The following is a 16,808-nucleotide window of genomic DNA, read 5'->3' as shown; positions in this document are numbered from 1 at the left end:
TCTGTGTTCTGCATTACTGATTTCTTTAGTTTACTGTTGTATATATCTGTTAGATCATTGCATCCTGTTGATTAGTATAGTGTAGTTTGAACTCTCTAGCACCTGCATCATCAGTAGATCATTATTCTGTTATAGTATAACTTAGTTGTAGCCTTTCATTTATTTGCATTCTTTCAGTTCTCTTTGTTAAGTTAAGCATTTTACCATCATTATCTTCTAGTGTAACTTAGTATAAACTGTTCCATATTAAGCTTTCTGTTATCATCAACTGAATCTTTTTTTTTATTTTTCTAGCAAGTTTCCCTTCATCTAGCATCATTTAATTCGATTTTTTTTTGTTGAACTGTTTGCACCATCTGTCGTGTAACTTGCATCTAGGATCTTCAGCTGCATCTTTAGTTTCTGCAGATCTTGCATTCTGTCATTGCATCTGGAGACTGCATTCCAACCATCTTTCAGTGCATATTGTAGCTCGTTTGTCCTTAGTTTAAACTTAGTCATCTGTGTATATTGTAGTCTTCCTGCATCATAATCATGTAAGTTTCATTAGCATAATTTTCAGTTTTTCTTTCTATCTTAACTCATTGGTTACTGTAATCATGTAGCTGCTTGGAAAAATTTTCAGTATTTTTCCCTTACTTCTTAGTCTACAGTAGTGTCACCCATTTGTTCATATAATCTGCATTCTTATTAGTGGTTTGTTTGTTCAATTTCACTTTAATATAATGTCTCTTCTAGTTGCATAATTCTCACTATTTCCCCGTAAGATGCCTGTTAAGTATTCTCGCATAATAGTTAGGTTCCTTTCAGTTTATCTTTCATCCTGCATCTTCGCATATTAGTCAGTAACGTTACATACATTCTGTAATAATCATAAACTGTTCTTTCATAAGAACACCATTTAGCTGTACTGTACATTCATTCTGTCCTGTTCAAGGTTTCTCAACTGTGCAAAGTTCAGTTTTCAGTTAATACTTCAGAATAGTCCATGTCATCTGTCCTGCAACTCTAAGTTGTTAACCATCAGTGATAAACAACTACTTTCTCCATTTCTTTGCCATTCATGTACAACTCCATATACTTAAGTTCACTCTGAGTTCACCAGGTACCCTTGATACTGATCTGAGAAACAAGGAAAGGAAGAAAATGGAGCAGGACAATTTGTGGAATTTCCTAAACCCGGTTTTGCGCCGGCGGTTTGTTCTTCAACTTATTTTTACTCTTGTTGTTTATGTGAGTGACATATCATGACTATCTATTGATTTGGTTGCCTTGGTATCTTTGGTTTCTATAATATCTGGGTAACATTATCACATGCTAAAAGTGCCATCTCTGTGTGTGCATCTGGAAACTTCTGAAATATTGAGAACTGTATGCATGCTTGCATAGTCTAGATACCCTTTCGCATAAGGCCCTGATTTGCGCATTGATGCTTGCCTGATTGTACAGACTTATCAGTTTTGTGTGCATGTTCCTGAGATACTTAAGTGAGATATTTGCACGTTGAATCTGCTGTTTCTCTGAGCATCTTTCGGTCTCTGTAAATCATTAAACTTGTGTGCACATATTCGTGAATCTGTTACCAGTCCATGAGCATTACTTCCCTGAATTGAGCATCTAATATTCATCTGGGAAATGTAATGTGTTGATTGATGTGTCTGCTAGGCTATGAGTGTTGCTCTTTGCGACCAAATTGATTGTCTGGCTTAGTCATCATTATCAATGCCTGTCTGAAATCCCAGTTTTTGGACTAATCTTTAGTAACTGCAACAAGTCTAGTGCCAGTTAGTGAATCATGTCAGGATTTTAGTCTGCAACTGGGGATGAGCACAAATCCATTAGAGAACTTGCTTACGGGAATGCTTCACGTTATGACCCTCCCACAGATCATGAAGTCAATAGTTATAGGGATTGTTATGGACATTTTCATAGTCCTGAGCCTCAACACATGGACCCTAATCACTATTCACACATGTATCATCCACCATTGTTTGAAAATGAACATCTTTACAGTGCCAAACTCACACAGTCGTCAATTTTGGAGCAGTTAGAGGCTCAAATCAACGCTTTAGAAATGCAAATATATGAGAAATCTGTCGCATCTAATTCATCTAGGCAAGTTGAAATTTCTGATTGTACCTTGTGTGGTAGCTTAAGCCATCCTGTTGAGAACTGTTATACTTTGCATGCTTATAGGCAGTCTAGAGAAGGCCATGAAAATCCAAAATATGAAATGCCCACAGATTACGAAGCTGGTAGTCATTGGGACCATAGTCAACCTTTTGAAGGTTGCGATCAGTATTTTATAGATCCCAATGACCATGCACACGTGTATCATCCACCACAGTGGGAAGTTGAAACTTTTTGTACTTCCTCGACCTCTTGTAGGCAATCTGTGGAAGAAAATCTCGTACTCATCGAACAAAATAATGTTATGTTTGAATTGAATTTATTGCATGATAAACCATATAGCAATGCTTCACGTTATGACCCTCCCACAGACCATGATGTCAATAGTTATAAGGATTGTTATGGACATTTTCATAGTCCTGAGCCTCAACACATGGACCCTAATCACTATTCACACATGTATCATCCACCATTGTTTGAAAATGAACATCTTTACAGTGCCAAACTCACACAGTCGTCACTTTTGGAGCAGTTAGAGGCTCAAATCAACGCTTTAGAAATTCAAATATATGAGAAATCTGTCGCATCTAATTCATCTAGGCAAGTTGAAATTTCTGCTTGTACCTTGTGTGGTAGCTTAAGCCATCCTGTTGAGAACTTTTATATTTTGCATGCTTATAGGCAGTCTAGAGAAGGCCATGAAAATCCAAAATATGAAATGCCCACAAATTACGAAGCTGGTAGTCATTGGGACCATAATCAACCTTTTGAAGGTTGCGATCAGTATTTTATAGATCCCAATGACCATGCACACGTGTATCATCCACCACAGTGGGAAGTTGAAACTTTTTGTACTTCCTCGACCTCTTGTAGGCAATTTGTGGAAGAAAATCTCGTACTCATCGAACAAAATAATGTTATGTTTGAATTGAATTTATTGCATGATAAACCATATAGCAATGCTTATGAATTTTCTTTCTGTAGAGACCCTCATGCTCAACCATGTATTGAATATCCATATGCTATGAGAACTCCTACTGCTGAAAACTCTCCTTCCATTGAACAACTTAATACATTTTTAAAAATGAATCTGCTTTATTTACATAATGAGGAGAGGGAGGAATTTCAATATGAAATGAATATTAGTCCTAAAATAAATTTTGAAAATAGTGTCTATGTTCCTACTCAGGCTACTAATATTGAACATGAACCTAACCTAGAGGTAAATGAGTGTCCTAGAGACACTATGATCGTGAATAGGGCATTGCATTTCTGTTATGATGATGATGATGATGTTATGTTAGAAGAACATGTTTGTTCTGAAAATATTATGGAACCTTTGGGTTCAGAGACATTAGGCTTCTCTGCCTCGACCTTCATGAATGATGTTTCTTCTAGTATTCCATATACATGTGATGTTGATACTGATCTTGAACCTGTGCAGTTATTCTGTGAAAAAGAGTATGACACACAACTCGTGTCTGACTTAGGTAAGGTTGAATTTTCTGTTGACACTAATGTCCATATGCATGAAAATATGTTTGATGTGTCTGATTCTCTTCCTAGGTCACAGTGTGATGTTTCTTCTGATTTGCGTATACTTGAAACTAAAGTTTTGAATGATGCTGATGATACTGAATTGGGGTTTGCTGATGTGCTCAATGACTGTGAGCATGATAGAGTACTACTTGCTTCTGACTTGGGAAAAACTAGACTGCATAGTGATATTTTTGAGTCTAGAAATGAATGTAACTTAAATGCATCTGATTCCCTGCCTAGAAAACAGTATGTTGCTCAATCTGATTTTCTTATGCATGACACAGAGGTTTTGGATAATGATGATTCTGAAGTGGGATTTGATGTTTTGTTCTTTGAATGTGAGCATGATTTACCTGTTTCTGACTTGGAGATGATATGTGATGGTACTAATGGTCTTATACATGAAAACAACTTAGATATGCCTACTTTCTTGCCTAAGTCACAAATTCAGATTCTTCCACCCAACCTAGATTTGGTTTGTAACAAAACTGTAAAACCAACTTTTCTAAGAGTACCTAATCTAGGATTGGAACTGTGTGCTTCCCAACTCCTCTTGGACTATTTTTCGGCTAAATATGATACCTATGAGGAACCATAGTTGAAATGCATAAATCTGCATGTTCCTAACAAAGTCCATTTTGAGTTAGACCTTGTGCATGACGAATCCCTAAAATTGCAGGATTTTGTGTCTAAAAGTATATTCGTTGAAAAATCCAGATTTGGGGGTAGCTCATTTTGTTTTGCGGTCTCACTTGCATTTCTGTCCTATTATAATTGTGTGAAGCTGTTAAAATTTCTGCATTCCGTCTTTTGGGTTGATCCTCAACTCTTTAGATTGCTAATGTATGGTGAATTCTCCCTGTATATAATCCAGTAGGTAATGTTATATATTTTCTATCTTGTATATATTGTGCTAATTCAATATGATCTCAGCTGAAAATGTTGGATTCTAGCCTTGAATAATGAAGCTCTAAATCTTGCTTTCGCCGACATCCGGTAATCTCTTCCCTTTTCTCTACTCGACATAGTTCTCATGGTTTGTGGCTGTTTAAATTCTTATCATCTTTTGAAACATTGAGGACAATGTTAGATTTAGGTGCGGGGGAGTGTTTTGCATATAGAGTTTTTTGTCTTTTGTATTAAAAAAGAAAATTCAAAAATTTTGTAAATACTTGCATAAAACCTCCAACTTTTAGAGATTTTAGAGTCACTAGCATGCTTCTAGCCATGTTTACATAGAGAGTCTGACTGAAATAACTGTACTTGGAAGTACTGGAGAACACAATCAGGTTTCTTGTTTGTCTGAGCGTTAAAGTTGGATTTAACCATGCCGGTGGGCAAATTAGGTGCTGCAAAGATATTTGGTAGTAGAATTGTGATCGCACTTAGTGGAGACTACCTATTTTTATATCAATCGAGGCACCGACCTTCAATTTTTGTGACTATCTAACAAGTCCTTCTAGAGTGTGTGTCACCGTACGTAAATTCCGAGTAGGAATGGTGAGCTACCCAACTTAGCACCACTTTCAACACTATTTTTGATCTCTTGAGTGCTAATTCCGTCAATCATGAGGATGACGTCTAAAGATGAAAAATCCTTCTTGTAGTTTGATTTGCAGTTAGCGCCATTCTCTCTCACTCGACAACATCATCATATCCATAGAAACACATCATCATCAACGAGCAACGCAACATAAGAATATTTGAAGAAAGTTGAAATAGTCTGAGGTTTACATGCAACAATTCAAGAAAAAGTCTTATTCAAGAAGATACAGTACAAAGAGCAGAATTCTATACACATTTGAAGAGGTATTTTACAAGAGCAAAGAAAAGAAAATAAGATGAGAATTAGTGAAGCTCATGAAATCAAGACAATACAGGTTGTGAAGAATTAATTGATAACGTCCTTCACCCATGGATTTAGTAGTTTCATTATTTATTTTTTTATTTTCAATTTGTTTAATTTCAATTTGTTTAATTTGAAGAACGATCCCCTAGCTCAGCTGGTCATCCCCGTTCCCCAAAGTTTAATGCGCTCCAGGAGGTCCCAGGTTCGAGTCCCCAATGGCGTAATATTGCAGGAATTAACATGGAAGGTAGTGTTAGTTTTCCCCCCTTGTGACACAATCTCAGCCCACGTCCCACCGTTTCGGCTCCCTTGGCTAGGTTACCCATGAGGCTCGCTGGTAGGTTAGCACAGCAACATGTTCAATTAATGTAATAGTATGTCGTTGGAGCTTAGCTTGTTAGGCTTCCAACTAGTTTCATGTAATAATATTCATCCAATAAAAAATAATAATAAAATAATAATAATAATAAAAGTACTATAGTTTGTTTAATAAGCACCATGGTAAAGAAGAAGAATTTAAGAGGAAAATTCAAGCAACAAGGAAATTGAAGAGAAGAATTAGAAATTGTGAAGGTTCTAAGAAGTTCAAGAGTTCATCATCAACAGTTGAAGACCGAAGATCGAAGACATTTTTATGGATGTTGTGAGAGTGGTGTTGATTGCCGATCAAATGTGAAGGTAAGTGAGTACTCCCATCCTTGCTAATGATTGATTTACTTTCTTAGAGATCATTAGAAAAAGATTCTTATTCCCACAATTTTTTGGAGTCTCCAGAAATTATTTCGGAAGGTTCTCCTTCCCATCATTCAACGTGTGCAGGATTTCGCTCTTTATTTCTGTCTGCACACATGAGAGACTAAAAAAACGGTCTTTTTGAGTGCAATTATCATAAAACCCTATTAGTGAGGCAGAAGTCGAGGCTTGTGATCACTCTCGAACCCGAATTCTTTCATATGGTATGGTTATTTCTCGCTCAACTCTTAAGGATGAGAATGTGTTTTTTGTTAGTTCTAACTTCTTATTATTAGCATGCAGAAACTTTATGTTCTCATAGCTCCTTGTATGCTTAGGACTCTTATACGCTCTAAAGTTGGAGAAGGTTTTGTGGGTACACCTCTGGTAAACCCTCACGAGACTACAACTCGTCCAACTAGGGACACCTAGGGGTTTAAAGGCTTAGTGCATACGCTAAATGCATTCGATAGACCAGCGACAGTGGTATAATTAGGATTTCCTAATTTTTGTTTCACTTGAGAACAAGTAAAATTCAGGTTTGGGGGTATTTGATGAGTGCCAAATAGTGGATATTTCTACACCTTTTTATTGGCAATTAACTCATCTTTTGCGCTTTAAAATCATAGATTATCCAAAATTCTGTGTTTTCATTGTTTTCAAGAATAAATATTTGCACTAATTAATTTTGATTTTTTAGGTACTAAATAAAGCTTGGATGAATGGAGAAGCCAAAAGAGCGGAGAATTGGTGACAACGGAAGAGAGACAACAAAGACTCGCGCTAGAAGGCAACTAAAGAATGTCTTTTGCACCTCATCCGCAAGTGAAGAATGTTGTTTACAAGAACCAAAGCTAGGCGTGGGCTTGAGATAAAAGCTTTGAGAACAGGTTTGGGCCTAGGAGAAGATCTTCCAAGAGATAAAACCCAAAATCCAAGACCAAACTCGTTCCACTCTGAGCCGTCAGATTTTATACAACTGCTAAGCATCCAACAACGTATCTGTGTGGTACATCGACATCTTCTACTCCCGCCTAGCACCCTAGCGTCTTGTCTCCTCCCTTATTCGAGCAAAAGCCAAACGCTTCCTCCATTTCGTTCTCATCTTCTCCAAGCTATACAAAAACTCCCAGTTCACCTCCATCAATCACCTCCACTCCTGACCACTTCTGAGCACAACAACCTTCTCAAGAGCCATCAATCAATCTCCTAGTTTCTATCTCTCTCCATATTATCTTCTCCCTTATCAAAAACAGTAACCCTAGAAGTTATGATTGAGAGAGATAAGACTAGGGTTTCTTCACAGCTAAAGCAAACATCAAATCAAGGAGCTGTAAAGTTGAATTGCATAAGGGGTTTGTCTGAAAACGCGTTATTGGTAAGTGGGTGTTCTCTAAATTATCAAATTCTAAGTGATTGACTGAAAATTGTGTATAAATAGAAAAGGCAGTGTAATGAAAAACTCATGCACGGATTAGCCGGTGCACCAAGCTGTAGTTTATATTTGTTATTATCATGTTCTAATTCAAAAACGAGGGTTTAGATGAAGCCCTAGCTTGCTACTGTGTGATTCATACTATGTGTGTTGTTCTTGAATGCTTGAATTGTTTAAGATAGAATTTAATCTTAGTACGTCAACATTTTGCTCTCACAGTGTATGCCATGTATCCATTGTAGTTAGAATACCACTGTGTTGATTATGCTGCAACTCATGCTTAAACAAATTGTTATTGATCCTTAGATTAGTTGTGCTTTAACTAGACAGGTAATGCTTTGGAAAGATGCCTTAGTTATTATCCATCGGAGAAACACCTTAGATATAGGGCAGATTTGATCGTCACCCTTATCTGCTATAAGGACAAAAATAACACTATTAGTTGAATACATAGTGCAGGTTAGTGGTGGATTTGAAGGCCCTAGTATCCTCTTTATCATTATCTTGCATCTTGTTTTACTATTGCATTCTTTACCATCATCTCAGTCGCATCGACACCCAACAAAACCCCTTTTTGTTACCGTTTGGATTAAATCAGTTTAGTAAGACCTTAGCTTCAACTTACATCCACCTTGTCCCTGAGGATCGACCTGTATTTGCACTATACACAATAAGGCACTGTGCAGTTGCAGTCATTGTAGGTACTCTTTATAGACCTACCAGTAAGCGTGTGTTATGGTCGAGGCTTGATGACCAATGAGACTTGACTATATATCCTGTGACAAAACAAAGATTTAGTATTATAAGACAGATTATGTTTTTTACCTTGAGTCAGATTGTAGTTTTTTTAGTGTTGTGTGTGATTTCCGTTGACCAAAAGATCCAAACGCAGTTGAGTCCTTTATCTGAATTGATGACAATAAGTTGAGAAATAACGTTTCTTTTGCTATCATAAGAATGACACAAACCCAGAAAATAGTGGTTCCTCAATGGTGTGTTTGGCTTTTTGGGTCTATGAGAACTTTTTATCCAGATATGGATCCGCATGTAGTTCGGATACCCGATTCGAAGAATAATGAGCCATGCCCGAATCCAAACCCGAGACCATGAAAGAGTTGCAATTGCCAAGTGTTTGGAGCCGCTCCGCATGGTCCATTGAGAGTATTGTATAGGAGAAGGTCCAAGTCATATAGCCAATAGACTTGACAACACATAGTAGCGTCTGAACCCAACGTTTAGTGTTGATTTTCTTAATAATTAAGGGGAGAAGAGAAACGATCAATGGTTGTGACGAAGAGTCAGTTGCTCTTCCCAACCATTATATAATATAAAAAAAAGATAGAGCCTTTCAGTTTCTTAATCAGTTTCCTAAAATCAGAGACACAAAGAAGTTCAATTTCTAATTCCAGAAAAAGACTCAGAGGATGCCGCGAGTGTTGTATTGTGAGGAAGGTATAGTATAGGAGACACTAGAAATACTTATGGAGAATACTTTGGATTGGTATAATCCTCATATTTCTATTTCTAGTCTGCCATATGGGATTTCTTTTCCAAATGGAAGAGAGGCAGTGAACTACACCCGCAACTTCAATTGGCACTGGGAAAATCTGCGCCACAATCGAAGAGTGAAGATGGAACAGATGTATGATCAGATCCCTCCAGGACATGGACAGATTGTGAAGAGGCCAAGATTTAATCTGCCTTCCTCTAACCAGGTAAAAAACTTCTTCATGCAAGATTATAAAAATTCTTATTCTTATTTGATGATTTACTCTGCCATGAGGATTGGGTTCCATCATTATACTGAGATTGTTAATGGGATTGTTATACCACCAATTTTACAGGGTGTTGCTGGTGGTGATGATATTGTTGCTCCTGAAGGGGATGAGAGGAGGCATGTGTTTCGATACAGTGTAAATGAAGTTGGTAGTGGTAGTGGGAGTGGTGGTGGTAGTGAGACTGGAGATGCATAGTGAAGCAGCAACTGCTAGTCGAGGGAAAGAAGGCCAAGAGGCTCCTTCTCACCCCCTTGGTGATAGAGTATGGGGTATTAATGATGGTTGGGTGGTGTTTGCAACTCATCCTCAGCGAGGTCAGTTTGTGGTCAATGAAGGGGTGGTACTGGTGGGTGATCGGTTCGTAGTCTGCGGTGGAGTGCGTCAAGGTTTTTATGCAGTCACCATGCCAGATCCTGTCAGAGTCGCAATCCGAGAGAATGCCTCCCTTCCCATTCCTCCCCATTCTGTGAATTTCACTCAATTGGACATGCTGACCCCTGTGATTGGCAGAATTGCCACTGAGGTGGCAGCCATTGCAAATGCAGGGTATGGAGAGGTCAATCCTCCTCAATATGTGCCATCTCCAAAGCCAGAACCTGCCCAACCCAATCCAACATGAGAGAGTGAAATCGCACCAACTGCTCCTATCCCTGCAGAAAAGGCTACATAGGCATCTGGAGATGCTAGTAGAATCTAATTTGGTAATTATCACTACAGAGGAATTGCAATTGTTATCAAGATGAACATGTTTAGGAAAACTAGAAATAATATGATAAATGTTGATTTTCATGTTTTTGATGAGAATTTGAAAAACACATAGCATGGAATGAAAGGAGTTTTCAGATAAATGAAAATTAAAGTGATAGGGGGTCTTGTAGTTAGAGCATACCAGAACAAACCTGATTAGGAGATTCCATAAGGGATGAGAGAGGTAGAAGTATTTGTTGGATTCCCTGCCTACAAAGATTGAGTATAAATTGGAGGTTCTAGCCAGATAGATCAAGATGATTTGCTTATGTTGTTTAAGGATTCTGCTTAGATAATACTTCAGGGGTAATATTCATGTAGATTGCATTCTTTAGACTGACATAAATCAGAAATATTGGTGTCGATATTGTAGATGTAACATGTGGAATTGCATAGATGTAAATTACAGTAGGAGGGATTCAGTCTCTTATATCTCAGGAATTGAATGATCTTCATGGATGGGGGAGTTCCAGCTTCCAGACTTGTGTAAACCGTGATTCTTCCTTGATTTGTGCCATTAGTGTTTGTAGAATTGTGTGAAACAATCTGATTATAGATGTAATGGGTGATTCTTGTGTGGGTTTAGGTCACCGGAAAACTGATGATTTTAGCTTGATTGGTCATTTGAAAAACAATTGGGATACTAAAAACTGTTGGAGATCATACACAGAGATGTAGCAGAAAACGAAGAGGAGAGAGTAGAAATATTTAGAGCTCAGACATGAAAAAACCGGTAGAAATTTCCGGCAAAAAATGACCATTGGACGCTACCAGACAGCCCCAACGGCTAGTAGAACTATCCGTCAGGAGAGAGAAGATGGGAGTTAGGAGAGAGAGAGTCGTACAGGATTTAGGAGAGAGAGAGAGGTAGTGAACACATCGATCTCCTGTAAAAGGTAATGGTTGGAGAGGAGTGGTAGAATGTGGAAATGCGTGTGTAAACCAGTTCCACTTTGTGAGGGAGACTTGGTTGATTGTCCATCCATTACTTTGATTACTCCTTGAACCGCCAACACGACTTACTCATATTTATCATCATGGATGTATTGCCACATTGCACGTCATGTAGGCCGCCAGACCAAACCCCTAGTGAATGTTTGTTTTGCTGATGTGTATTTATGTGGTCAATCGTTGACCTAGCTAGACTATGAATCTTATTTGATGAACTAAACATGATTCATTATTATGAGGATGAAGTATGAAGTGTTTGCTGAGACAACAATGATGTTTTATGGACCATATATATAATCGCTGAGTCTGATGGGTCACTGATGATTGTGACATATCATTGTATTAGCTGAGGCAGCAATGATGTTTTATGGACCATATATATAATCGCTGAGTCTGATGGGTCACTGATGATTGTGACATATCATTGTGTTAGCTGAGGCAGCAATGATATTCGAAAGATTTGGATCGATAAGTATAGGTCTAATAAGATTGCTGGATCGACCATAAACCAATATGTATTTTGATGAGTCAAGCATTTGACAGGAAATCACATGAGGATGAATAATGTTAATTGTATAAGGTTCGTCCTCGGTGCACCACGTCATGAGTAGTTCGAATAACTAAGCAGAGAGATTATTATACTAAAATGTTGGTAATCAGACTAATTGTTAGATCACTGCTCGGTCGAACTCGCAAGCGTTGCTATCTCAAGCTTGTTGTCAAGTTTAGTTGCCAAAACTATAAGCCTTGATTTCTAGTCTACTTATAGCTGAGTCTCGGCTTAGGATAGAAAGTGTAGTTGAGCATTATACTTCACGGTGTTCATCGATTGAATACGAAGAACTACTAAGGGGATCTTGTGGAACTTCATCAACAAAAGGTATGTGGAGACTTGAACTCATCTATCACTCAAAAGTCTATCTAATCTATCTCCTATTTGATACAAAAGTCGTATAGCTATATAGACTTCAATTATATACATTTGATATTTCGAGCTGAGTTTAACTCGCTTACATATTTCTCGAAATATGTGTTGGTAAGATTTCGATTTAACCAAGTTCATCTTATATTCTTGACGAAAGTCAAAAGATGATCATGTGAAAATCGCCTTGTAACATCTTACATGATTTATGTGAGACATTCATTTGATATAGACTCGGAATGTTTCGTATTGAGCATTCGATCACTTGAAAATTGCTTTGAAGCTAATAGTTTGTGTGAGACAGCTATTCCCGTCTTCCGAGAATGTTTCAATGATTAAAACGGAGTTTGGAACACTCAACCATGATTGGATAAATCATAGTATGCGTACTTGCATATATGTAATCCAAGTCCGGGAACCATAGTATGCATACCCGTATGCGTACTGGTTGGTTTAGTGAAAGTCCGGGAACCTTGTACGCATACCGATACGCGTATTGATGTGAGGTTCAGGTCCGGGAATTTATGCTGAGTTTGGAAGGTATGTGTATCCGTTTGCATACTGGCGAACCCAAACTGAGTCTGGTTGCTTAGATATGCGTACCCGTTTGCATACTTGAGTAGGTTATGTTCTAAAATCGGTTTGTTCATGAACTAATACATTTATATAATAAGGAATGCAATCTTTTGCATACCGTGACTATAATGTTCATGAATTGATTCATGTGAATTAAAATCGATTTTGCTTCAATTGTGTCTTGTATACTTCTATGAGAATATAAAAAATTGAACAACTCTAGAACTAGTTTCATTTGAGTCATTTGAACTAGTTATGGTTAAGATGAATATGGTGGATATGAAAGTGTTCATATGGATAACTTCGGTTAACTATTGTTGAGCCAATAAGGTGCACACGTTTAGGTACGGTTACTCATATCTAAATGAAGTCACTTTTCATTTGTGTGTAACAAGCTAAGTTCGATCTAACGGTTGAAAGATATTAGCTTGAGTCTAATCAGGTTTTCATCTAACGGTGAATATTGAATGCTTTGTTACCAAGGTAACATTGATTTCAAACCCTGATTTGAAGACTATATAAAGGAGAACTCTAGCAACTGGGAAACGTAATCCCCACACCTCTTGTGTGATACTAGTTGCGACTAGAGTCGATTCTCCTTTAACCTTAGGTTTTTCACGAAACCCTATAGGTTAACTAATTGAAGACTTCATTGGTATTGTGAAGCCAGACCCAACTATTTTCTCTGTAGTTGCGTGTTCTGATCTTGCTTTTTCTATCGTGATTGAGTATTATCTTCTCTAATATTTGCTCGAGATTTAATCTCCGATAGGCAAGATAAAAGTAGTCACAAACATCTTCCTCTCATTGTTTATGATTCCACAATATCTTGTTTTGCTACCATACGATTAAGATTATTGTTAGGTGATTGATATTTCTAGGCTGTTCTTCGGGAATATAAGTCCGGTATATCAATTGGTTCATGTACACCTGATTTATCAAAAGACGGAACAAAACTCATGTTTATCTGTGGGAGACAGATTTATCTATTCAATAAACTTTTCTGTGTGAGACAGATTGGTTTATCAAGTCTTCAACTTTGGGTCATAGAAACTCTTAGTTGTGGGTGAGATCATCTAAGAGAATCAAGTGCGTAAAGTCCTGCTGGGATTCAGAGACGTAAGGAGCGCAACTGTACCTTGATCAGTGTGAGATTGGTTAGGGCTCAGCTACATTCCAGTCCGAAGTTAACTTGGAGTAGGCTAGTGTCTATAGCGGCTTAATACAGTGTGGTGTTCAAATCTGGACTAGGTCCTGGGGTTTTTCTGCATTTGTGGTTTCCTCGTTAACAAAATTTCTGGTGTCTGTGTTATTTGTTTTCCGCATTATATTTTGTTATATAATAGAAATATCATAGGTTGTGCGTTAAGTTCAATCATTCTTGAATCCGGCCTTTGGGTTGTTGATTGAATTGATTGACGCTTGGATATCGGTTTGTGATATCGTCCAAGTTATTTCTCTTATTCAATCGGGCTCACAAATTCCTATTTGTTTGATTGCGGATTGAATTGAGAAACTGAGATATAACTCTTTGATATAATTTTCTTAAGATTGAGTCTGACTGTCTAGTTGATTCTCTTGAAAGTATATTGGAGTTAGTCCATACAAATTTCTAAGAGAAATATTGGGTGTGGTTGTTCGACCCCCGGTTTTTCAATTGGTATTAGAGCAGGCAAACACGTTCAAGACCTTATAAGTCTGTGTTTGTAGCGATCTGACTCTATGGACAAAAGTGACGTCTCTATAAACGTACCGCCAGTCTTCGGTGGCTAGAATTAGTTATGGTGAAAAATTGCTATGCGTGCATTTCTTCAAGCGCGTGATTTTTAATGATGGGTTTACGTTGTTAATGGCTATGATCCTCCGGTTGTCACAATAGGAACTGTAACTGTTCCAAAGGATATTGGTGATTATGATGTTGTCGAGATTCTTGCTGCAAAGCAAAATTCTGACGGATTGAATGCAATCATCCATGCCATTACCCCTGATCTTCAGCACCATGTGATTACGTGCACTCGGTCTAAAGATGCTTGGGATATCTTAGAAACCGTATTTGAAGAGAATACCTGTAAAAAAGAAGCTAGGCTTCAAAACCTAAATTTTGATTGAGAAAACCTTCGTATAGCAGATGAAGATTCATTTGTTGAGTTTATTGAAATTGTTAATGCATCTTTTGCGTTGGGTAAGACTATTCCTGAATAGGACATTGTGATGAAAATTCTCAGAAAATTGCCATCTAGATACGATTCTAAGAAACATGCCATTGTTGAAGGAAATAACCTTGATGTGCTTTCCATAAATACTCTCGTTGGGAAGTTAAAGATCTTTGATCATGAGCATGTATCCAAATCTGGAAAGAATATTGCTTTAAAGCACAAAAGAATACTAAATTACTTGATAAATATGGCGAAGAAAGTTTTTCGTCTCCCTCGCATGCATTCCACCAATGCATTGCAAAAACGTAGCAATCATTATCCAGTCCCTCTTCCACTATGTGGTATATTTCTGTCCTATTCATTATCATCATCTGGTAATCAAAAGCAGAATAAACAACTCCACGATGAACAGTTAAGATCTCTTGGAGCTTCATTACAAAGCCTAGTTTCAAACAAATTTTTTTCTAAAACTCTTGATTCTGGAATCGTTACTCCTGATAGATATGCTTATAATAAAGCAGTTCATCAGCTGTTAGTTAAGGGATTTTAAAAAAGCTATTGAATTGATGGAAATGATGAATAAATGGAAACCAGATTCATTTACATATAATGTTGTTATTAGTGGTCTGTGTAGAGAGAAAATAATAGAAGATGCTGGTAACATGTTTGTTAAAATGCTTAACAAGATAATTAAACCGAATAAAATTACTTATAATACGCTTATTGATGGATACTGTAAGGCGGGGGATTTAAATAAAGCTTTTGAGATTAGAGAGCAAATGGTATGTTCAGGATTTGTTCCTGATTTACTTGCGTTTAATACTTTTTTAAGTGGGCTTTGTAGAGTGAATCAGCTTAAAGAAGTTCGTGAATTGTTAAATGAAATGAAAATGTATGGATTTGTTCCGGATGGGTTTACTAGTAGTTCTCTTATTGAAGCGTTTTCGAAGCTTGGTGACTCTGATGGTTTATTGGCAGTTTTTGAAGCGATGCTAAGGGGAGGAGTGCAACTTAATGCGTATACATGTTGCCCTTTGTTGAAGGGGATTTGCAAGGAAGGAAAGTGATGGAGACTGAGGAAATTTTGAACAACTTAATGGGTAAAGGATTTGTTCAAACGAGAGTTATGTATAATATTATTTGTTGTGTAAATTACTAATAATGTAACTGAGAAGAAGATACTTAGCTCAAAATAATGTTGCTGATATTGCTGCACAGAAAATGTAGAGGCACGTAAACTACGCTGTCCTAAAGGCAATATCGCCTGCCACTCCTCTGAGATGCTACAGCAGTTGGCGAGTCACCTCCAGGATACAACTACAGTTAGTACCTCTCAATGTAGCATACAATGAGGGTACCCTTAGAGCTTGGCAGAACTTAAAACAGTAGAAGAGATGTTTACAGAAAAACAGAGGGAGAGTAGAAGAGATGTTTCTATGTGGTGTGTTTTCTGAGCTTACAACTACTCTCTTATATAGTGTTTGTGTAGTTACAAACAAGAAAGAAAGCCCATGCTTATGACAGAAATACTGGTAATGTGGGGTTAAAGATAGTGCAAGAAAAGTTGTTTTGTCAGGCATGGAGCAGTGTGTTGTTGCCAAGCCAAATACGTACATACAAGGGAGCCAGGACAAAACACGTACAGACAAAGAAGCCAAGACAAGCACGTTCAGACAAAGAATTCAGGACAAAACACGTACAGACAAAGAAAAGATTCTTCTACTTGTGTGGAAAACACGTACCAAAAATTTCAGCAAAAAGATAGGATCTAATGAACTCACACCCACACCCACACCCGAACCCGAGCCCGACCGACCGGACGGACGGCGGCGGCATGCGTGCTTCTGTGCGAAGCACCGCGCGTACGGGAAAGGCAACCTTGCCCTAGTCTAGGCCTTCCCTCCAAGCACAAAAGTCTAATGACCCAAGAGCCATGCCCTTATAGCCAATTCTATGGTATTTAAGTCTAAAACTCTTTAGATTTTAGTCAATG

At 37.7% G+C, this 16,808-nt stretch overlaps 1 protein-coding gene across 1 annotated transcript; it reads left to right on the top strand.

Annotated features, from left to right (window-relative positions):
• The first annotated feature begins 15,062 nt into the window (after positions 1–15,062).
• LOC113294960 (pentatricopeptide repeat-containing protein At5g12100, mitochondrial-like) lies at positions 15,063–15,882 on the top strand. Its single transcript, XM_026543327.1, has 2 exons — positions 15,063–15,346; positions 15,450–15,882. The coding sequence occupies exons 1-2, from the start codon at positions 15,063–15,065 to the stop codon at positions 15,880–15,882; spliced, it is 717 nt and encodes a 238-aa protein (XP_026399112.1).
• Positions 15,883–16,808: the final 926 nt, after the last annotated feature.

Source organism: Papaver somniferum, chromosome 7, assembly GCF_003573695.1.
Source record: "Papaver somniferum cultivar HN1 chromosome 7, ASM357369v1, whole genome shotgun sequence".
Classification (NCBI taxonomy): Eukaryota; Viridiplantae; Streptophyta; class Magnoliopsida; order Ranunculales; family Papaveraceae; genus Papaver; species Papaver somniferum.
This window is presented reverse-complemented; position numbering and strand designations above follow the sequence as displayed.